The sequence below is a fragment of the Anser brachyrhynchus genome (assembly GCF_964034855.1).
Source record: "Anser brachyrhynchus genome assembly, chromosome: 2".
NCBI lineage: Eukaryota > Metazoa > Chordata > Aves > Anseriformes > Anatidae > Anser > Anser brachyrhynchus.
In genome coordinates this window covers 1,509,597-1,533,185 of record NC_137695.1, presented here as the reverse complement: position 1 = coordinate 1,533,185, position 23,589 = coordinate 1,509,597, and the positions used below count along the sequence as shown (strand labels likewise).

General features: G+C 57.3%; 1 protein-coding gene across 3 annotated transcripts in view; it reads right to left on the bottom strand.

Moving 5' to 3' along the window:
• The window catches only part of SETD2 (SET domain containing 2, histone lysine methyltransferase), a 63,905-nt gene extending 41,245 nt beyond the window's left edge, over nt 1-22,660 (bottom strand). For 2 of the 3 annotated variants that reach the window (XR_013947902.1, XM_080583658.1), the window contains exons 1-5: nt 22,534-22,660; nt 11,777-11,792; nt 4,295-8,739; nt 1,934-2,065; nt 884-1,012 (exon numbers count right to left, since the gene is read on the bottom strand). Coding sequence is in view for 2 of the 3 variants with exons in the window: in XM_080583658.1 (XP_080439784.1) it covers nt 884-1,012; nt 1,934-2,065; nt 4,295-8,739; nt 11,777-11,792; nt 22,534-22,571 (4,760 nt within the window). In the remaining variant the exon portion in view is untranslated. Of the gene's footprint in view, nt 1-883; nt 1,013-1,933; nt 2,066-4,294; nt 8,740-11,776; nt 12,034-22,533 lie in introns of those variants that run through there. The other variant, XM_080583657.1, reaches the window with a different exon arrangement.
• Nucleotides 22,661-23,589: the final 929 nt, after the last annotated feature.

Below are 23,589 nucleotides of genomic sequence, written 5' to 3'. Positions count from 1 at the left end.
GAACGCACCAACTTTGCTGGCAGGAGGCTCACAGCAACTCCTTGGTCCATCCTCCCTGGTGAGAGGGCATTCCTGTCCCAGACCTGCACACGCTGCGCCTCAGCAGCAGAACGCACCAGGCACTACGCTTCCTTCCCATCACGCTCCCTTTCGGAGAGCACCGGTTTCGGACCAGGCCTGTAATTCCAACAGCACTGGCACCCATCCTGCTGCCAACCCAGGAGGAGGCCGACGGGTTCAAGCGCAGCCCAACACCTGCGTTCAGGTGCAGCCGGCTCCTTTGTGCACCAAGGCACCGATCCAGGTGCAAGAAACGCAAGAAATATCTGAGTTTAGATAAACAGAGGCAAATCAAAACCAGACTTGGATCTGCAAGCACCGCTGATGTAGAACTAGCACTCAGCAGCCCAGCAGTTGACTAACGACAGGGGGACGAAGGAGCCCCACGGGTTCTCTGTACAGTCCAGCCACGAGCAGGAAGACTCAAGAAGAGGAAAAGCTTCACAGAGGTGGGAAGAGAAAAAAACCAGACACGAACAGAGAGCACACTCCTCTGAAGCGACGGGACGGAGCCAAACAGGGAGAGAAGGGAACACAGATTAAACACAAGAGGAAGCTAGAGGCAAGTCTGCCAGAAAGCCTACTGAGAACAGGTTGGTGGAAGAGGGTAAAACCCGAGCGGGTGATCTAATACTCAACTGGGGTACGTACGTGCAGGTAACAGACAGGAACACATGACAGAGAGCAAGGACAGCATATAAAACTGGAAGAAACTCAGCACGTCTCCTAACAGCGGTGAGGCTAAGAAACTGCAAGCACGTTATTTTCCATTCGCGAGGGAGTAAAATAGCACAGCTACGTCATTCGAAGAGCAAAGTCTTACGATGGGAGATCTTTGGCAGCTCTGAGCCCCCAACCTTTCTTCTCAGTGAGGATCACTTCAACATCTGCATGCTGTTTCTTCTGGAAGCGCCTGTTGGAACAGTAGTCGCCATTTGGGCACCTGGAAGAACTAAGGGAAGGAAATGGAACAAATCAATTCCCAGCAGGACGACGGCGGTAACAGAAACAGCTCAGATGGGGAAGAGATACCAAGTAACCATAATAAATTCAGTGTAAAACTTTCAAATGTGTTTTGCTATAAAAAGCATAACCATCTGACTGTCAACATGCAAATGCAGACAATTTATTTCTGGAAAGAAGATAAAAACAGTTTCAATCCAAATGCTACTGCACTTGCACGTCGTATAATCAAAATGGGCTGAAGTGGCCAATTCTCTCCACATTTTTATGGGTTCTTCCCCCGAGATCTCCCCCTTCCCTACATCTGCTGCCTGGGCTGAATTAAAAACAAAGGGCAGGGCTTCTGCCAGGTAATTCCTTTCCTTCCACCCCAGCTGGTAACGATCCACATGCCAGGGGTGTCAACCCCTTGCCGTGACTATTGAAATCCCAGCCACATGCACCTAGCCCCTGCCTCCTGCTCACACGGAGCAATGGTTCCTTGGTCTCCCAAGCTCTTCCAGGAGGGGAGAGGAGACAAGAGCAGAAGGCTGGTAAGGCTCTGGGGAGAGCAGGGTTGCCAAAGGAGAAGTGAAAGCAGATCGCTAGGCTCACACAGAGCTGCATCTGCATTTCTAACTCTCTCCCTTCAACCACGCTTACGACAGAGCAGAATTAAACCTCACGAGCAGAGGACTCCAGGCCTCTGCAGTCGGTTTTAGCAGGAGGTTACTGAGGAAGGCACTGGCTTAGAAGATCTAAGGTCAGATCTGAATGCTGATATGTGGCCTCTGAAGCTCAATCCACACCAGCCAGTGGAAATGGGAACGCAAAGACAGCTTGCTGCCAATGGCCAAAAAGGTTTAAATTCTTTCAGGGGCTCCCAAGTCATCCCATGTACAACAGTGGCCACTCAAGAAGCAGGACTTACCACTCGATCATGAGCAGGCGATTGAGACAGTCTTCTCCACAAGCGACCTCCCCCTGAGCTCGTTCCTCCTTGGAGAGAGGAGGGCATTCACACAGCATCCGCTTAATATCCCGGTGAGATTTGTTCTTCTTCCTATGGAAGACAGGTCATTGAAATACAGCTGAGATAGTGCTGGGGGAGGGAAATTAATCCTCAATCTTTATCAACTGTCACTGGGGGAAAAGTAGTTTCTTCTTTAGAAACTGGACATACGGACTGCTTTTGGACAACGACAGGAAGGCACACGGGTTATCAAGGACACCTGGTTTGTTTGGAGCAGGAGGCGAGGGCTTTCTGATCACGTAAGATGATTCTCAGAAAGACATCCCAGGATATTTAACTTATTCTTCTTCTCCTGAGGGCACACAAGCCAGCTGTACTTACAACGTAGATGTGTGCATCCACGGACCTGCACACAGCGGCAGGACTAAAAACCCTTTATTTCGTCAAACAAGTAAAGAAGCCGACTTCCAGAAAAGTCAGTCCTAAATTTTACAGCTAGAAGACTTCTCACCACATAGTACAAGTTATAAGGTTTAAATTAAAAGGATAAAAGGCTTTGATTGGCCTCTTTCGAAATACTATATTCTGTAATCACATGTAATGCTATGGAGACAATCTCCAGGGCTCCCTCCAGCCTCAGCTATCCTGCAATGCCCCATTTGGTTTTGCTGATTCAAAGGCCAGGAGAAAACCCACGTTCTAAAATATTAACACACAAAACGTTAGTGTGCACGTGTATCATTTTTAAAAAGCATTCTTTTAATAAAGCAAATTGAAGGGTTTAGCTACTTAAACCTCTGCTTTACTGTCAAATAAGAAGATTAAAAAAAAAAGAAAACCATACGAAAACTGGAGTTACAGCAAAGGTAGAGCACCAAAGACATCTACTAAGTGAAATTTTAGTTGCCATAAGATGACTAGCCCTTGCAAGGGAAATGCTTTGGAGCGAGGATCCCAACAAGACAAAAAAAGGCGTAAAAAAAATAAATAAACTTGGGCTGAAATAAACAGCAAGTTCTGTCTACACGTAAGCGGTCTATATCCGGACTCTGAATTAAGAATATGTTTTTTATATAAACGTGTTAAAGCGTTTTGGCGAACAACGTAGTTCAGAGCAGCCAAATGAAGCAACAAACACTTGAGCATCAGGACCTACTACACAAAACACAACACGCGTGTAAATCCGCACGCGCGGAGCTCCCCCGCACCGCACCGTGCCCTCGCTGCCGGTCGGTGCAGAAAAGTTTGGCGTTCACTTGGGTGTGAAAAACACAGCCCCGCTTTACTCTGCCTCAGACTACGAGAGGGAGGCATCCTGAAGTGAGAAAGGAGCTTTAACGGGTATAAATGATGAGCAGGCCTTACCCCAGGCTGCACAAGGAATAAGGGCTGTTTACAAACTTGTAAGGAGTTCCTACCTACCCGTTAAAGCCGGACTCCGTATTTTTGGGCACGGATGAAGGTTTTTGAGCTCTGAAGCAACATACTTACTGAAGCCCAGAGCTCAGGAACAGATTTTTTTTCAAATGATCACACCCTGTTCAATATTCCCACGCAGAAGGATTCATCAATCAGCAGCTAACCTCTGCTATTTCAAATTACAGCTGTTAGAGCTAAAATATCTTGTTTGAGACAACGAATAATTACATGCAAGCACCCACAGCCTTTGAAAACACACAACATGTGTCCAGAACCTTTCCCATGCCCAGATTTCCCTTGGTCTTGAGAGAGCTGTCATTTGGGGGCTCTGAACAGAAGATCTGACAAGCCCACAGGTGATGCTGCTGCACAGCTCTGGGCTCTACTGCAGCCCCACCACGTTCATATGAACAGTGGACAGCAGAGAACACAGGAAAAAAAAAAAAAAGAAAAAAATGGAAGAAAAAAAATCACTTCTGCAAGCTACTGTGGGCACAAGAACAATTTTACTTGTTGCTGATGCTGGGAATCTCAAGTGGGCAAGTCCTGCCTGCCACCCATGTCAGGACAAGCTACAGGAGATGCCACAGAGAAGGAGGTAATTAGTGATCATCCCTCCACATACTCCCATCACTGGCACCTCTCCGGATCCTAAAAGTGGTTTTTTTTTTTTTTTGCTTGGGAGAAGAGACCTCGTGGGGGTTACAGCACTGGCCCAGCATGTCCTCTACAAGCAGTGCTGTGAGACCCAGGGAATGCAACATGCTTCCTCCCCATTCCTCCCTGCTCTACCAATTGCCAATTTGGCTTTAAAAAAAGCTATCCCAGAGTCAAATACAAGTTGAAACCGAAAACTGCTATAGTCAAAGGAAAAAAATATATAAAAAAAAAATCAGTTACCTTTCCGTCAAGTACACATTTTCCTCAATCAGGTCAAAGTAACAGGGCATTTTGCCTTGCTTGGCAAACTCCTTCCAGCGCTGCGGGTCTCGGAAGTCGTCCATGATGCACAAGCGACCGACCATGGAGGAATCCTGCGGCGCCGCCTCCACTTGCTCCCCCTCTGTCTTTACCTTCTTCCTCTCCCTGGAGTCGCCATCGCTCTCAGAGTCGCTCTCCAACTCCTGGCGTCTTTTTTTTGGCGGCCCTCGCTCCTTCACGTCATTTTTTTCCAAAGCCTTCACCTCCTCCTTTTTCTCACCGGCAGACACCGGCTCCTTGGTGGAATTGCTGCTGATCTCATGGGCTTGCACAGAACCTGCCTCTTTCTGCTCAGGAGCATGGAACTTACTCGGGGAGCTGGGAAAACGAGCCTTGCAGTCATCATCCCAGCGGTCATCCTCCTCGTACTCCTCGTGATCCTCCGTTAGAGAATCCGGCACTTGTCCTTGAATTCGTTCGTAATTAATTCCAGAAGGCCTGCTAGCAGACCTCGCATCCCAATAACCGTTGCCTTGCCAGTAGTTCTGAGACCCGCTGTACGCTCCCGAACCTGGCTGGTAAACGTAGCCTGAGTAGACCCCGAAGCTGCTATCTGGCTGCTGATAGGTGCTACTGGGCTTCTCCGGCTGGGAGAAGTCCCAGCCCAAACCACCCAAATCCTCCGTTGTATGAAAACCGTCCACCTTGGAGAACTCTCCGAGGCCAGACTGATTAAGCCCACCCTTCCCCTGCCTGCTGTCCGGCTTGGAAGCGTTTGCCTGGTGTCGAGAGTTATCAGCGCTTCCGAAACTCTCAGGCAGACAAAATGGCTGCTCTTCCTGCAGGCCGACCGGCCTACCTACGGCCATCAGCTCCTTCAGTCTCTCGTCTGGGTTGGATTTGCCGTCGGGGTCTGCCGCTAGGTCTGCCTGACTCGTGCTGTCAACGCCGTCGCTCTGTGGCTGGCAAGCGTCTGGCCGGAGCTCTTCGGGCTCCTTCCTGCTGAGCTCGGTGGAAGAGGCTGGGCTCTTCTCCATCCCCCTAGGAGAGCACCTGCTCTCTGCCTGTGGGCCGTTCTTACTCGCCATATTCTCCGGCCTCTCTTCGTAGTAAGGCCTGCTGGGCTCCGGCCTCTCGTCGTCCCAGTGGTCCGAGTAGCGCCGGTTGCCCTGGCTGCTCCGCGAGGAGCACGGGCTGCTCTCCTCCATGGCAATGGTCGAGTTCTTTGGGATAACCACAACGGACTGGAGCCGTTTCCGCGGCACGCCGTCGTCGGAATCAGAATCCTCCGTGTCGCTGTCGTCACTGCCCGGCTCGCTGTCGCTCTCGGCCGTGTCCGAATAATCGTCGTGGCGAGGGGGAACGAACTCGGAAGCGCTGCCGCTGCTGTCACACGTGGGGGCCTGCGTTACGGTTTCCGTTTCTTCTGCAGTGACGACAACGTCGCAAGATGGAAACAAAGCGTCTGGAAAAGCCGAAGCCACCAAGGGCCCGCTCCCTTCGTCCTCAACTGACGCGCCGAGGCCCTGCTCTTTCAGATCCTCTGACCCAACTCCCTCGGTGGAAACCGCGCTTTCTTCCACTGCGACCTCTCTGCTGCGGTGCTCCAGCGGCACTTCGGAGTAATACGAATGCTCGTCTTTGAACGACAGCTTGCCTTTCGCTGAAGGGACGTCGAGGTGCTGAGTATCCACCTCGAGCACCTCCTCAGCTTCCGAGTGGTGCGGCGGCCTCTCGCGCTGGTTTGGCGGGGCCCTGTCCCACTTGGAGGGGACGTTTCCCTCGGGATGCTGCGCGACCACGGGGTTGTCCAACCTGATTCGGGGGGAAAAGCCGTCCTGAGAGGAATCTCTGCTCGAGCTATCCACGGCTAGGCTCGTTTTATGGGAATGGTTAATATGATACTGATCATCTTCGCACGCAGACTTTGAATTTTGATCCTCTGTGCATTCATAGTCGCACGTCACTGTCTGCGGCTCGACGTGCACGTCCAGAAACGCCTCGGAAGTAACTTTCAGATCTCCTGGTTCAACTTCGATTTCAACCTCCGAATGGTACAAAGAAGGGGTAGCATCATCTGAAATGTAGCAAAAAACTGATTCTTTGGTTTTGTCACACGGAGTCGCCTGATCATCCAGCTTCTTAATTAAAGTTTTAGAATGATCTACATTCACGACTGGCAAAGGCATAGCTTCGCATTGCTGCTCTGGGACCGGAGCCTCCGTTTCCTTAAACAGGCTGCTACACTCGCTGGACTGCACACGAGAATCATCTAGCTCGTGCTCTTTAGAGGCGTATGTGCTCTCAAATCCATTTGATGGCAACGGATACAACTTACTCGTCTTTACGACGGGTGACGCTTCCGACCTACACAGACTATCGTCAGAAGACGCTGCGACATCCTCTGTTTTGGAGGCACTGAGAGTTGCCAAGTCATCAGACCTACCCTCTGGGGACCCATTTATATTCATTACCATAGGGAAACACGTTCTTAACTGCTCGTGCTTTACCTTTACTAAAGTTTCTTGTTCCTTAACACTGTCATGGCATTCATTTCCTGCAAGTTCCTCGGACCTTGAATGAGGAAAACCAGCTTTTGATTCATCTGTCTTTTTAAAAGTGGGTGAATCATTTAACTGATTTAGTGGAGAAAGTGTCTTTTCCCTTTCAAATCTTTTTGCAATGGACACTCGGATCTCATTGCTTTTTAGACAAGAGGTCTCTAAATCTAGAGAATTAGACTGCTGCTTTATTTCTTCAACTGATTCTGTACAACAGAAAGAACTTTTAAATTTATCAGGCTTTGGCGCAGGGGTCTTTGAAGGGGTGGACTTATAACGGGAGGAATTCACATTACTGTCAGGCTTAGAATGGGATGTCCCCTTTCGATACCCGAGCTCATTAAGGGGAGAGCACCTTTTGGTTACTTCACTTTCTGAAGTCCGTTTTGAATCTCTATCTGCTTTTGAAGAAGACTTTCCTCTCCTCTCCATGTCAGCATGAGATGACTCTATTTTGCTGTCCCTGTCCGATTTAGAGTAAGAAGTCCTTGAATCTCTGTACGAAGAGGAGTGGGACGACGTGCGCCTCGAGTCGCTAGATCTGGAATGTGTCCTCCTGTACTCGTCTTCCGAATCAGAGCTCTCCCTCGCCCTGGAATCCGCATACGAACGAGAGTATCTTGTCCTTTCTCTGTAAGGGGAGCTCCGGTGGTATCTGCGGTCAGACTCGTAGTAATGCGAGCGCTCCGACCTCGAGTACGACGAGCTGGTTCGGGAGCCCCGATCGGACCGGGAACGAGAATGAGACCGGCTTCGCCGCCTCTCCCTGTCTGACCTCGATCGGGAGGACGCATACCGCGAATCTCGCTCTGACTTGGAATAGCTAGAATACTTCTCATCTCTGTCCGACTTGGAGCGCGAGGAGGACTTCACCGGTTCTTCTCCCCTGAGCGACGCAGAGCTTTTCCTGGGATCTCTCTCTTTTTCCGCACTGGATATCTTCAGTTCATGCGAGCGCTGGCTGGAAGAAGTCCTCACAGAGTCTTCGTCAGACTCGGAGCCCAGCAACGTGCCGTCGGACTGGGAGAACTTCCTCTTCAAACCCTGTTTCCTAGAGCACAGAGAAGCACCCTTTGAGCTGTCAGACACCTCATCGTCTTTCCCAATATGGGAATCTTCCTTCTGTGGAGTTATTTCCACCTGCTCGGCCGTGTGTACGGTTACGTGTTCTTCCAAACCGTGTGATACTGCATCCTGTTTGACGTCCAGCTCCAAAGCCTCCTTCGGTACTACGCGACACGGCTCCTTCGAAGCCGGGACTTCTGCTTCTACAGGCGGCGACAGCAACAGCGTCGACATGAGCGTTACGGGCAGTTGTGGCAAGGCTGCTGCTGCGGGAACTGGCATGGATGCTGCTGGTGATGCTGTTGGTGGAGGTGGAGGCGGCGGTGGCGGTGTTGACGGGAAGTCCGCGGCCGCTGCCACCGGTTCCGTTACCGGTGCCAGAGCCGACAGTGGCAACGTTGCTGCTGCAGCTGGTGGCGGTGGTTTGGTAGTGACGCTAAGTAAATGTTTCTTAAAATGGATCTTCCCCAGTTCTACCTTCGGTTTTGGAGGTGAAGACTCCTCAGCTGAACCGGCAGCATCCCCAAGGTCCATTTTAATTTTGGGGTTAAAGTCAGTCTGAAGGGGTACTGCTGGGGAGTTCTGTGTTTCATTTTGTTTCTCGTTTCCGAGACCGGTCAGAAATCTGTTCGGTAAGGTTTTCTTGGTTAAACTAAAGCTGAAAGACACCTTTTGTCTTCCTTGCTCCTCAAGGTTAACCTTTGTTTTGGTGCCTTTGGGCAAAAAGCGACTAGAAGCAACACCTTTGAACACTGGGCCTTTGATAAAGCCAGCCTTCTGCACGGTTTCAGTCTTGCCCTGGAAAAGACAAAAAAAGAAAAGGCTGTTAGAGGAAGGTGTTTTTAAAAAACAACCCTGTTCTACAGGAGCACTGAACAATTCCCTTTTACCTGGTGAATTTTTTAAGGTTATAAAATAGAAATTGATATCCTGGGCTGAAGTCTGGGACAGCGCAGCCACACTGCTTTCTGCGCCTGCCTCCCTTTTGATCAGAATCAATTATCCGCTCATTTCGAGTCTTGAACATATCTCCTCTGGGATTCAGGCTGAGGCTTTTTAACTGACTTATTAATAACCAAGCTGAAAGTTCTTTTTGCATTTAATTCTTATTAAAAAAAAGAAGAGAGAGAGGGTTCAACGCACAAAGTTAATCGAAGGGAGAGCGCTACTTTATTTGTTCTCTTTCTGTGGTCTCGCACCACAAAACACCCTGCACTTTCAAGCCTTAGGTGCGTTTGTTTTCACACCCCAGCAGACTGCACCTGGATGCGTTTGGTTTCAGAGTGAATCAGGCTACCAAGAGCCACAGTCGCAGCCCTAAGCCCCGTCCTTTCCCACGCTGTGCTTTATCTCGGTCATTCATCCTTCCCAACAAGTCTCAGGCCAACAAGCAGGTTACTCACATGAGAGATGTAAGGAACCTCTCACCTTACAGAACGTATTTATCGAAGCCCTAGATTAGCAACTTTCAGAGCAAAAAGCACACTGTGTTTATTTACCTTGGCTTTTGTCCACCTATTTCTAAAGCTACGGGCTTGTCTCCGCAGAAGCTCTATCGCTATCTACCGCAGCGTAACGAGAGTACAATCCCTAAAAGACGAATGCTGTCACACTGTGGTAAAAGGGTGTTCCTCTCCACCTCCCTTATCCCCATAAATCCAAACTGCATTAGCGTAATCGCACTTCGGGCGAGGAGCATGACTCCAATGAAAACAGTTTTAGCAGTCAGAACACCGTACGCAGCGAGGTTTTCCTCCCATAACTATTGCATGAACACATCTTTGGCAGCAGCAGTGGTTTCCTGCTACCCACGGTGACTTACTATGTGCTTAGTTATCGTTTAACTTCTGTAAAACAATGCACAGTCGCTAAGGCTAAAGGCACCGTGGTAAATTATTAAGTAAGATGCTGGAATGGAAACCCCATCCCATTCTATTTGCATGCTTAGATGTAATTTTTACAAAAATACCCCCATATTTGATGAAACGCACAATATTCTAATTGTGAAAAACATGTCACGGCCTCCACCTGACTTTGTCTTGGCTACCCAGCCTAGCACCACGCACGCATCGGGTCAAAAATCTGACTCCTTTAAAACTGGTGCCACCTCACGGGTGCTCTGAAACGAGCACGGATGCCGAAAGGGCGCCCAGATAACAATGGCCTTAAAAAGGGGCACGTCCACACGCTTGTCCTCCTCTTCTCGCCAACACCGTCCCACACTCACCTCTACAGAGGCTGCTGAAAATACTCAGTTTTCAAGGAATGCACACATCAGAAGCCATCCGTTTTTTGAACCCAAACAACAGACTAATACACAAGCGCATACAACCAAATTCACCGAAGCACAAAGGACAAAATCAAGCGCTCGGCCCGTTTGGTTGGAGTTTCTGCGTGTCTGAATGCTACTGAGACCATCCTCCCGCAGGATGCTGGGCTCAGCCTCCCAAAGAGCAAGGGAACGTCGTTTTGTGAGGTTGTTGGGTCACTTCTTCTCCTTCCATGACCAGAAACTGACACCTTCCTACCCTGACCTGGGCATATGCATTGGAACAACCTAAGTGTAAGAAATCAGGTTCCTATCTTCACACGTATCTGGGTGTCTAAGGGAAGTAGTCTCCACAAATCTGAATCCAAACTCTTATCATTGACTGGATTCACCTCTTATACCAATTATACACTATATATATTAAAAAAAAACACAGTGAACACAGTGCATCAGCATTCTGGAGTTGTCTTACTAGAACCTGGCTGAAATTATTTTATGTCCAAAATTCAGTTATGGAAATAGATGCCAGTGCTTTGATTAAAATCTTTCTATCTCTAAGCACAACAGAGCTGAAATCTGAGCTTGCACACAAATAACGGGGTTTGGATACAGCCACCTTTGCACAGAACACAGGACTGGAGGGAAGGAAAGGAGCTGCTGAGCTTCATTCCGCTGCTTTCCATATCTATTCAGCAGAGATCACGCATCTCAGAACAAATGTTTCAACCTCACATGCTCACCCTTCCAGGGATTTTTTTCCTTAAATAACACCAAGTTTAAAAAACATGACTTACATAAATGTAAAATATATTCCACAGGTAGCTTTTGAAATTTAATAGGGAGCAATTACTGGCAAAATAGTGGAAAAGTTCTCCTGCCTTTCATGTTTTACAGACAGCAAAGGCTCCCCAGCACGCTGCTGTGGGCGCAGTGCAGCAGGGGAAGGCGGCAGGAGCTCGCTCTGCGTACTCCGCGGAGATGAATGACTGCCGAGGAATGACTGAAGCAGCACGAGGCAGTGCCCCTGCAGCTCTCCAGTCGCTGGGAAGGCAGGAGCACGCACAGCACGTTCAACCAGAGCAGACGTGGTCCTGAAGCGTCAAAAATTATTAGCGGCGGTCCTTCCTCGGCTGGGGTGTTATAAAACGTTCCAGTCCCTGAAAGTTTCCTCCCTTCCCCACACATTAATGCAGCAGAACTCGTTGTTTTCCACGGACCAAGGCCTTAAATACTCGTCTTGTCGCGGCGCAGAGAGCAGAGCCTCCCTGCACCCAGCGACTCAGAGGCACCACCGCGCTCTGCTGCCCGCAGTCGCCACCGGAGAGACGTGGAGGTGGCACTGAGGGCGCTCCCCTTCCCTGCAGACCCAACCACTAACCTGGAGGCACCCCAAAACACCGGGCTGGAACGTGAGGATGTCTCTTGTCCCTGTCCAAGCAGGTGGGGTTTGGTTTTGCCCTCTGGTTTATCTGGACCCAAGGCTCAAGAAATCCCTAAGTCAAAACGACTACGCTGGGCTAAAGCCTAAACTGGGAGTGACATAAAAAAGGAGTTAATTTTACTCACCTCATTTTCTTCTTCTCTATTGCAATCCAGCCGAGAAAACATGCAAAAGAAAACACAGAGAGAAGGTGTGAGCATCAGGCAGAACCACAAAACGCAACGTCAGACCCCTGCCACCCCAAGCGTGGCCGCGCCAGCCCGCACCCACCCAGCCAGCACCCAGACACCGGCAGCTTCGGAGGGCGCCTCGGGGACCCGAACAGCGGCAATTCTGCAAGGACGCCCAGAGCAAACCTTCTGAAACCCAGCAGCCTGCTGGACGCCGACGGCCGGCAAGCCAGCCAGGGTCCTGCTTCAACAGAGGCGACGCTGCGAAGGTAACGCAGGCGTAAGAGTCTGGGGAACGAGACACGGGAATCAGGATTTGTTTTTCTTCCTGGTTCAGTATTTTCCTTAGCAGATCCGGAACGGCGAAAAGTTCCTCCTCTCTCATCACCTCCGCACGCTCAGAAATAGAGGCAGAGGTCCCGACACACACCTTACCGCTGCGTCACCTGCCGCGAACCCGCGGCCCCAGCTAATATTCACCGCGACGCGTAGGGTTCAAGAATCCAGCTCCTTGGCGCTCAGCCCCTCGGCACCGAGCAGGCTGAGCACCACCTGGCTCCCAGGGAAGCTGCCGAGGGGAAGCCCAGCCCTCCTCGCCTCCCTCCTTACGCTCGCTGCTCAGTCCCACCAGCCGGGCAGCTTCTCCGCGAGCGAGGAGGAAGAACCGCGCTGCTCTGGTCTCGCCGTGCCCGACGCCTGCAGAGCCTCGGGGAGCGTTTTGGCCCCTAAAGAGAAACTACACACGAACGGATGCAGAGGTTTCAGGCACATTTCTGCAACGACAGCACGGAAGCAACCGGGTATTGCCCCATTTCAGCAATCATCAACCGAGAGTTAGGGGCGACCCGCTCGAAAGCCCCATCGCCAGCAGCAATATCCGCCAAAGGCTCACGTCCAGTTGATAAAGCTTATTAATGGGGCATAAATCACCCGCACGGCAGCAATAACAGGGCTTGTTTTTATTGAGGAAACATGACCCGTGAGCTTGAGCAAGCCGTGGATACACAAAGGGCGTGTAGGTGATTTAATGGGGTTGGGAACACCATTAATTCAGCGCAGTGCCGACGGGGAGGACAGAAGCCCTTTAAGAACCGCATTTTGACGCGAATTACTGCCCGAAAGGAGGCTTTCCTTCTAGGATCGCAGAAAGCGGAGTTCAAGACTTCCCCAAAACGCACGGCCGTCAGGAACGACGGTGTCCCGAGTCAAAGCGAGCGTTGAGGGGGTGAGAACAGCACCAAGGTCAAGCACGGCCAAGACCCGACACCAAAACGTTCACTACAGCCGCAAGGAGACGCGCTGCGACGCAGCACGGGGTGACGACCAACACGCAAAAGCTGGCAGTCCCAAACCAGGCAGAAAGAAGCGTCCGTTCACACGGGAAAACACGGACACGAGTCGGTACGTGGTGGGAGACGGGCACCGGAGTTCAGTATTCCCGAGTGCCCGCCGTGAGGGTGAAGGAAATAACAACCTGCGTTCGCTCCCGTTGCTGAAAAGCTCCGCAAAACCGGCGTCAAGTTAAAACGCTGGCAAGGACGCAGAGAAGAGGTCTCCAAAAACCGCAGGCTAAGAATAAAACTTCCCCAAGCTCCGAAGCACTCGGGGAGGAGCTGGGCGGGGGGAGGCACGTCACGGAGCAGCAGCACCAGGGCACGGCTGCAAGCTCCGGTCCCGGGCGCAGCTTTCGGCCACGGCGATTTCCTCGAGAGCATCCAGCGGCCTGCGACACCCCCAGCGGCACGCACCTGCAATCTGAGGTGCTTTACAGGGGGAAAAAACCAGCCGAGATGCTTCAAAACCCAGAGGAAGCCTCCGAGGAGGGAGCGAGCTGCGTTAGGAAGAGGACGATCCGGCTGCTCTCGCTTCTGCTGGGAGCGAGGCTTCGGGGGGGGGGGGGGGGGGGAAGCTGCTTTTAGGCAAAAAAGAACTTTTTTTCTCCGTCCCGCGGTGGTATCGCAGAAAAGGCAGTGGGATTTCAGAGAGGAGCAGCGAGGAGGCAGCCGGGGCTGCAGCCTCTTCCTTTTGCCCCAGCTCCAACACAAACATAGGTTTCCAAAATTAGGTAAGGCGCCGCTCTTCGCTCGGGAACGGTTTGCCAAATTCCTCCCACGCCGGGCTGGGAGTTACGCGGGCTTTCCACGATAGGAGCGCGAGGAAGCAAAGCAGGATCGTACCCGAGCCGGGGACACCATCCGAACGCACAGCCGCAGCCCTGCCTGCCTCCCTCTGGCTGCTCTTTGCTATCCTCAGAGGTGTAAAAGGAAGAGTTGTTAAAATTAGCATTGGGCTCAGGCGTTTACTGGCTTCTTTCCGTGAATTTCAAGAGGAAGGGCTTGCGAAAACCCAAAATAAAACGCAAAGCAAAACAGAAGACATCTACCAACAAGCGCACGGTGAAGTTAAAAAAAATAAATAAGGAGCTTGTACCATCTTTTCCTTGCCGAGGGCAACGCTAACGTAGTAAGACTCAGCACAATCCGCCTGCCCCAACGTACGATTTCCAAGAACAACTGCGCCGGGCTGCTGCCAGGCCCGATTAACGCCAGGTATCGGCACCGTGGGTTTGCAAACACGCCACGAACCCACACCGCTCCCGGGAGCGGCCGGAGCAGCAAGGAAATCCCAAATCCCCGCACCCCGCGCGCAGTTCACACCTCCCCGGTTTGTCCTGGGCACGATAATAATAAAATGCAGGTGCATTTTTCTTCCCAGGTTCAGCATCCCTTAGATGCTCCGACAGCTTGGTAGGAATGCCGCTTCTCGCCTTTAGACTTCTCCCCTTTTTAAGTCGTAATTCACATCACAACCTTGGCTTTGCGGGCTTTGCTTATGCTAAAAAATGCAACCAAACAGAACGCCCTCAGGCTTACGAAGTCTAAATGACAAATGCTGGTATGCATCAGGGCAAAAAACTCGGGGCTGTGCCAGAGCCTCAGCTCCCCTCGGTCCTTTTTTTTTTGTCTGGAAGCCGACGGCTCTTTTTATCTAAGCACCTGCAGGGCTAACGACCCTGCAAGAGCAAAAAAGCCTCACCCTGAGCAGCACTCGGCACACCTAGCTGGAGGCCGAGGCCGGCATTATGCAGGCATTAGCACAGGTCCATCTGAAAGCCCACCTGGCCAGCAATTCCCTTCCTTTCTTAGGGAAACAAAGCGCAAAAGCCAAATCCCGGAGGGAATGGCAGCCTCGGGGCCGCCCTGCTCCCCAGGCGCCGCTCTTAGACTGGGCAAAAACCCACAAAAACCTGAAAACGTGGGCAGTGACACGGGGAAGAGCGTGCGTGGCCACCCCGAGCTCCGGCACGGTGCTCAAGGCAAGAAGGGGAGCCCAGCGCATCTCACCACCAGGCGATGGGTTACAGCTCGGTGCGCGAGCTCGCCGCAGCCGCCGGCAAGCTCAAAACCGAGTGGTTTTGTAAAACACTTACAGGTCTGAAGCTCTAGCGCGTGCTCGCCTTGTGAATCTCCGCCGTGTCCGGCTGGGGATTGGAAACTAGGCCAAATCAGCCCCTGCCATTACCCGAAATAAACGCGGTGCTAAGCGGCTGCGAGCTCCGTTGCGCCCGGTGCTGGGCTCCCGCTTCCCGGACGTGTCCCTGCTTCCAAAATTACGGACCGCTGGGTGCCGCGCGGCTGGAAAAAAAGGCAGGGGGGGTTAATACACAACCCCGCTCCTTCCCCGGGTAAACCGCACAGAGGAAAGGCGACGGCACAGCCGGACAGGAAGGGGGGCAGAAATCAAACATTTTCCCCAAACAGAAGCTGGAAACCCAGCCAGTTGCTCCAGAACCTGAGGTCAGCAGCGCTACGAGCGGGGCCGTGCCCCCGGTGACACCCCCCCAGCCCCGCTCCCCCAGCTCAGCACCCGCTTTTGGGCAACGGGTTTGGAGCCGCACCTTTGGGTGCTGCTGCCTGGGGTCGGGGCAGGGGCGAGACGCCGCGTCCCCTGGCCTGAAATACAAAAAAAAACCCGGCACGTTCCCCGTGCCAGGAAGCAAGGCAGCCACGCGCCGGATGTTATTTCCCCCCCCTTCCCTCCCTCGTTTCCGAAAATAACACGGGCTGGGGGGCATCCCGCAGCCACGAGCAGGTGGGGAAGGGACGAGTTTAACAAGGGGACGACCTGAAATACCCTTCGCGAAGCACAAAAAGGGCCGGCCGCCGGCCGCCGGCCACCCCAGCGGTGAATTGGGAGCAGCGGTGACACGGGTGCCACCACCGGCCCGGCCCGGCGCCCCCCCTTCTCACCGCGAGGAGCGGATCCGGGAGGCTTTAAGAGGCAGCACGGGGAGCTCAGGGCGCCGTAAATCCTCGCTACGGGCATTCAGGTTCCCCTTCCCCGCTGCCCAGGGGGGGAAAAAAGGCAGGCTAAAGAGGCACGAGCTGCAAAACGCCCGCTCCGTGCCAGCTGGCAGCCTGCGGGGAGGTGCGGGAGGTGGCCAAGGAGCCCGCACAGCCCCTGGGGTAAAGCCACAGGTTGAGGCTTGGGGTCCTTTTTCGGAGGCGGGCAAGGCTTCACCTGCCACATATTTCGCTCCCCGTGCGTTCACAGCAGCGTTTCGGAGAGGCTGGCAGCTTTTCCTTTCGGAAGCAGGCCCCGGGTAAGAACGTTTCCAGCAGTCTCCAGCCTGCCGCTCCAGGAGAGGCGCCGCGGGACCCGCTCCTCGCCCAGAACTCCCCCGAAGCCCGGCGGCCGCGCACCCCGCTCGCGCTCTCCCCGCTGCACCGGGGCTCCGGGGCACGTCTGAGGGAGGAAGCCGGCGGTTCAAGCCGGGCGCCGTGACAGCGGCCAGCCCCCGGCGATCCCACGGCTGCGGCGTGCCGCCGGACGGCCGAGAGCACCGGCCCGGCGAGGGAACGCACCGCGGCGCGTGGAAGGGGGACGGCGGCGAGCCAGCGAGCTGGGACGGCGTGCCGGGGCGGAAGGAGAGGGCGCAGGCCCACGGCTGCACCCGAAAGCAGGGCTCCCGGTGGGCAACGTGGCAGCGCTCGCCCTTGGCAAGCCTCCCCCCGTCCAAGCGGGGAAGGAGAGGTTCGGTTCGCAGCCTTGGGTTAGCTTCCCCCGCGGCAAAAGGTAACCGGGGGGGGGGGTCGATGCTCAGACCCCCCCCCCCCCGCACCAAAATCACCTCCTGGAGGCGTCGCGGGGCGGCAGGAGCTGCAACAAAAGGGAAGGCTCCGAGCACCCGCAGCATTCTCCAGTTGCACTGCCCCAAGGCCATGCAATTAAAGCAGAAAATGCGTGAGCACCCCGAGGCAGTGCGGTGCCCTTCCCGGACCGCCTGTCCTTCCAGGGGCTGCCGGCAATTTGTCCCCCCCCCCCCCCCCAATTTGTCCCCGCTGTCCCGCCTCTCCGGGGCTCCCCAGCGCGCAGGCACCTCCGCGCTACAGCCCCACGCAGAGCAGCAAATCCTCTCCCTAACGCAGAGCGAGAGCAGTGCCCTCTGCTTTCCTCAACGCGAGGAGAGAAAGCAGAGGGGACAGCCGCCTGCGAACTCCCCCGGCGCGGAGCGCAGCCCGGCTCGGGGGGGAAGGAGGCTTTGGAGCAACCTCTCCAGCACCCTGCAGCGGCAGGGGCAGCCGAGGGAGGCGAGGAACCCGCGAGCGGGCCGGGTTAGGAGATAAATCCATCGCCCCACCGAGTTCCGCGCTCACTCACGGTCATCGCTGCCGGCGAGCGGCACCGGGGCTTCGCTGGCGGCGGCAGCTCAGGCCGTGCGGCTCCACCTCACCTGGGCAGCAGGTCTGGGTGTTGGAAACAGGGGGGGAAAAAGGGGAAAAAGAAACAACAAAAGGCAAGGTGGCCCCTCCCCTGGGGGGCAGGTCCTGGGGGCAGCCCCTGCAGCAGGGGCTTCCACCCACCCTCCTCCTCTTCCTCTTTACCTCCTCCTCCTCTTCCTCCTCCTCCTCCTCCTCCTCTTCCTCCTCCTACTCTTCCTCCTCCTACTACTACTCCTTCTCCTCCTACTACTACTCCTCCTCCTCCTACTACTACTCCTCCTCGCAGACCCCCAGCAGGCACCTGCAGGCATCCAGAGCCCGCTCCCCGCGCGCCCGCTTCACCTGCGGGGAGCTTTTCCCCGCCGCCGCCGCCCCGTACGCAAGGGAGCAGAGGGGGGCGAGCACGCTCCTGCTCGGAGGATCCTGCTCGGAGGTTACGGGGGGTTTCCTACGCCGCGAGCACCGCCCCGAACGGCCCCCCTGAGGGACAGGCTGGTCCCCGTCACGGTCAGTCTTCGGCCGAAAGGCAGGCGCGGGGCAGCGCGCGCGGGGGTCACCTCGAGCGGATTCCGACCCGAGTTCGCGTCCGGAAAGCAAACCGACCGGGAGCCGACGGGAAGCCCGGCCTCGCTCCTGCCGCTCGCGCACCCCGAGAGCTTCCTGAGGCGCTCGGGGAAGGCCCGCGGGACCCCGGCAGGTTTTGTCAACTGACCCGCAGCCCTCCGGCAGCCCGCGTGGCCCTCCCGAGGGCTAGAAACGGCAGAGAAGGAACCAGAAGCAAACTCCCTGCACCGGCAGCTCCTGAAGAGCCGAGGGCCTCAAACCGAGCCGTCCTACGGCGAATAAACGGAGCCCAGCACGGCGGGAGGAGAGGAGCTGCTGTGGCAATGACAACCAGGAGCTGGCGACGGGCAGGCGAGTACTGGGGGAGCAGAGAAACGCGGCCCCCTTCATCCTTCCGGGGAGCAGAAACTTGCCCGACACAGCACGAGCGCAAGGCTCCGGAGCTCGTCCACCGGCCGCTGGTGAGGACTTGCCTTCCGTCAGCCGCGACACGGGGCTCAGCTCTCGACGCGGACCTCTCCGCGGAGGCGTTTCAAGTCCAAAAGCTGCTCGGGCAGCGGCGCCGTGACGCTCTCCGAGCCGTTAAGATCCTCGGAACCGCCGTGGGAAGCGAGGCGGGCGCAGGAGCGGTGCTGAGCGCGGCGCACGCAGGGTTTGCTCGGGTACGGCTGCGGAGGAGCTCGGCTCTTCCTCCCCTCCGCCTCCTGCCTTATGGTTTCCGATCCATCTCTGCCTCCTGACCCGCCTTTCTCTTTCCACTCCTCTTCGGCCCCAGGCTCTGCCCGCCGGACACCTTCCTCCTCCGGGAGCCCTGGGATTGATCCCAAAAGCCTAAAACATGCCGGGGGGGGGGGGGGGGGGAGGCGGCGGCACGGAGGGGAGCACCCCCTGGAGAGGCCGAACGACCTTCGAGGGGCAGGGGAGAAGAGAAGCGCGACGCCCGCTCCGAGCCACCGCGAGGCAAGAACCGAACCGCGCGGAGAGGGAATTCAGCGAGAAACGCAACGAGGAAACCCTCTGAAAGCCGCTTGAACCCAAAAGCGGGGTGCCCGGCCCCTTTGCCGAGCTCTCCCCTCACCCCAGGAGCGCCGAGTTCATGCATTAGCCGTTCCCGCACGCTAAGCACGCAGCAATTAATTACCCGCACGGGGCGTGCGGGTGATTAAAGCTCCCGGAACCGTTTGGAAATCACAGTACGCTGCCCCGCTGACGGCTCTCAGCTCCGAGGACGCCAGCCAGCCGCCCGGCCGAGCGCCCTGAGGCCGCGGCTCTGCCCCGTTAATTGCTCCCTCCGTAATTGCTCCATCCTCAACCGCTCCGAACTGGCCAAGGCACACGGGCGCCTCGACCGCTCGACGCCTCGGCGGGGGTTTTTTTTGGTTTTTGTTGTTTTTTTCCCCATTACACCCCCCGAGGCTGAACGCTGCGAATCCTCCCTCGGCCGCTGCTTCTGGGCCGCAAGCAGGCGGCGAGGGAGGAAGGGCAGAGCAGCGGGTGGAAGCTGCGGAAGAACCTGGGGGAAGGAGAGCGAGCCAGGAGCCCTCCGAGCCCGGAAAGCCACAAAAAGCCCCAAAACCGGGCTCCAGGCGCTCACAGGAAGGAGCCTGCTCCTGCGGACAGGGCACGGGGCAGCAGGCGCGGCCGTCCCTCATCGGAGACGCGTTTTGGGGCTTAAAACGCCTTTTTCCTTACAGAAGCTGACTTTTCAGGGACACGCGTAGGGTGTTAATTCGCAAGCGCATCGCTTTAAAAGCCGGACGCGCACCCGGGCACCGAAAGCCGCGGCTCCCTGCCCTCCCGCCAGCGTCCCCCCGCTGCTTACAACCCACCGGGGGACCTGAATTCGGGGTTTTAACCTCCGCTCCCCGCAGCGTACCTGACAGGAGATCTGCCTGAGAGCTCTCCCAGGGGACAGAAGCAGCCCACGGAATCCAGGTGCCTGCGGGAGGCAAAAAAAAACCAAGTCCCGGAGCGACAAAAAGCCCACGGCGCGAGGCTCTAAGAGACCACGGCGACGGCCACGGTGGAAAACCGGAGTTTGGGGCCGTTTGGATCCAATTCCCAGGCGCGTTAAAACCGTCGGAGGTGCGGCAACGGGGCCGAACCCTGGTCCTGCCAAAGCACCCAGGCAGGACGTGCCCGGGGAGCCGGGGACAGCGGGAGCACCGGTGTCACCCCGCGGGGAGCGCGGCGGGGAGACCCGCATGCGGCTGAGCCCAGCGAGGGCGGACAGACAGACCCGCAGCACGGGGATCTGCTGCAGGATGCCCTCTTTCCGCTGGAACGCCTGGGTGCGAGCTGGAGACATCCACGGGACTCAACCTAACTCGCCTCACCGCCCCCAGGTCTTAGCGCGGGACGTTTGGGAGTCCCAGCCCCCCCCAGCAGCAAGGGAGGACAATGCCCGGTCCCTCGGGAAGCATCCCGGGTTCCGCCGTGCCCCGACGGCGCCCCAAAACCTGCTCCCGCACATCACGATTCCCCCCGGCTCGCTGCCTACCCCGCGCACAAACGCATCCAGGAGGTCACCGCCGGTGCCACCCAGCTCCGCAGGGACGCTGCGGCAGCTCCGGGCACGAGGACCGGGCCCCTCTGACGCTCCCGACTGTCCCGCAGCAGAGCAGCAGAGGACATCGGGGCGCGTTTGTGCGGATCTCCGCCGCGGTGGGCGGCTGGAAATACCCGGCCGGGCCCTGGGACGCGCCGCCAGGCTCCCCGGCCCCTGAGGTCCCACCGCGGTGGCACCGGTTCGTTCGGAGCGATTCTTTAGAAAAGCTGTCGGACAAACCGCCCCGGCTTCTCCCCGCAGCCCCGGTTTGCAGGCTCGGAGGCTGTTCCGGAGGAGGACCAGCGGCGTTTCACACCGCCACGCGGCGGGCGCTGAGCTCAGGACGACGCTCACCCTGACACCAACCTCACACGTTACTCCGACCCCTGGGGCCAGCGTTCATTTCACCCTACATTAGCCCAAAACGTAAAATACCTACACCAGGCTAGAACTTCGTGTCTAATGGCGGAGCTCTTTGAAAGCAACGGGAAGGAAAGCTCAGGACAAACCAGGAGTGCGACCGCCAGCAGCCCCGCGGGCAGCACGGTGCCCACCGCCAGGGCTTGCTCCTTGCCCCACACAACCCTCCTGCAGCGGGCGAACGCGTCCCAGAGAACCTCGAGAACTACGGCTAGCGAAACCGAACCCCAGCCCACCACGAAATCCTCCGTCTCTCCCTAGTTTTAGCAGGCTCGAGCGCTGGCATCGTTCAGCGAGGGATCCCTGCAGCTGAAACAGCTCCTCGGCTGCCCCAGGTGGGCGCGCACCCGACTCGCGGCGCTCGCTCGGGAGGTTTGCTCTGCTGTCCTGGCTCGAAAGGGGCCGTTTTTAGCTCCGACTCCGCTCCAGCAGCGGCAGGGGGCCGCTACGCGCCGGGTGTTTGCCTCCTCGCAGCCCCGAGCCGGCCGCCCGGCCGCGATGCTGCGCACGCGAAGTTTACGGAGCGCCCCAAATCCTTCGGGGAGGACGTCTACAGCTGCAAAGACACCGTTCAGAACCAACGAGAGAAAAAATAAAATAAAATGAAATAAAATAAAATAAAATAAAGTAAAATAAAATAAATAAAATAAAATAAATGAATAAAATAAAATAAAACACAACAACCCGCTACGGGCAACTCTTCCACAGGCAGGAATAAAAGCAGGACGATGTAGCGGAGGGGGGTTAGCGAAACCCCCCCGAGGGGAGGACCAGCATTCACCGGCCATGAGGAGCAACCCCTCGTTTCGGAGACTTCTCCCTTCCGTCAGAAAACGGGGCAGGGGCTCGCTCCCCTCGCCTCCCTCCAGCCCCGGGCAGCGGGGAGAGGACGAGGAGGGCTGAGGGGACAGAACCGTGAGGAGCTCAGGCGCTGCCCCCCCCCCAGCACACAGCCGAGAAGGGGCCAAAAAGGCCCCCCCCGGGCCAGGGCCGCACCGCCCCGCCGCCCCCCGAGGGCCCAGACCCCTCCGCAGGGCCCAGCCGGGGCCGGGGCAGAGCAGGAGCCGTGCTCCCCTTCCCCTCCTTCCCCTCCTTCCCCCTCAGCTCCGCGCCGCCTCCTCCTCCCCCCTCCCGCCGCTGCCGGCCTCCCCCCTCCGGCTCCCGGCCGCGGCGCTCACGCGAGGCCGGGGATGCGCGGCCTACCCCGGCCTCCCCCCCTCGCCGCTCCCCGGGGGAGGACGAACGGGAGCGGGGGGCGAGCAGGGACCGGGAGACGGAGCTGAAGAAGCGGCCCGGCCCCTTACCCACCCCCCTCACCCCCCCCCCCCCAGGTCCTTTCCCGTGCCCCGCGGGTCGAGCGCGGCTGCGGGGCCCGGCAAGGCCTCAGGCCGGGGCCGAGCCGGGCCGGGAGGAGGCGGCGGCGGCCCCGGGGCGGCCCCGGCGCTGCCCGCGCTTACTCCGGGGTGGGGTGCTCCGGGTCGTAGAAGTCCCCCATGGTCGGGCTGCGGCCGTCGGGGCTGACGGAGGGAGAGGGGAGAGGGAAGGGGGGGGGACGGAGGAAAAGGAGGGGGGGGGGGGTCCGGCAGCGCGGCCCCGGGAGCGGGGAGCGGGGGCCGGGCCGGGCCGGGAGGCCGCCGTCCGCCCTCCGAGCCCGGCGGGGGGCTCGGGCTCCGCCGCCTTCCTCCTCCCTCACATCGTCCGCCGGGCCCCGCGCTGCAGCGGCCTCCGGCGGGGCCCCGCCATCCGCGCCGCGCCGTGCCCTGCCCGCCCGCCGAGCCGCCGAGTCCGCCCCGGCACGGCCCCGGCTCCTCCCCGCCGCGACGTCGCCGCTGCCGGAGGTGGTGGCGGTGGCGGTGCTGGTGCTGCTCCCCCCGCTCCTCCTCGGCGGCCCCGCCGCTGCTGCCGGCACGGGGAGAAGCGGGAGGAGCCCCCCCGGGTTGGGGGGGGGGGGGGCAGCGGCACGGGCGGACCCGCAGGGGGGCGGCGGGGTCGGCCCCCGGGATGCCGGGGGGGCCCCAAGGACCACCGGGACCCCCCCCCCCCAGGATCACCGGGAGCCCTGGGATCGGTACCGGGACGCTGGGGCCCCCAAGGACATCTGGGACCCCAAAAATCAGCCTCAGGACACCAGCACCCCCCCCCAGGATCATCGGGACCCCCCCAGGATTACCAGCACCTCCCCAGGATCACCGGGATCCCCTGGAACAACCGGCACCCCCTGGGATCGGTACCGGGATGCTGGGTGCCCAAGGATATCTGGGATCCCCAAACTCATCCCCAGAACACCGGCACCCCCCCAGGATCACCAGCACCCCCTGGGACGAGCGGCAGCCCCCGCGATCGGCACCGGGACGCTGGGGCCCCCAAGGACATCTGGGATCCCCAAAATCAGCCCCAGGACACCAGCACCCCCCAGGATCAGCACCGGGACGCTGGACCCCTCCAAGGACAACTGGGAACCCGAAATCAGCCCAGGGACACCAGCACCCCCCCAGGATCACCAGCACCCCGTG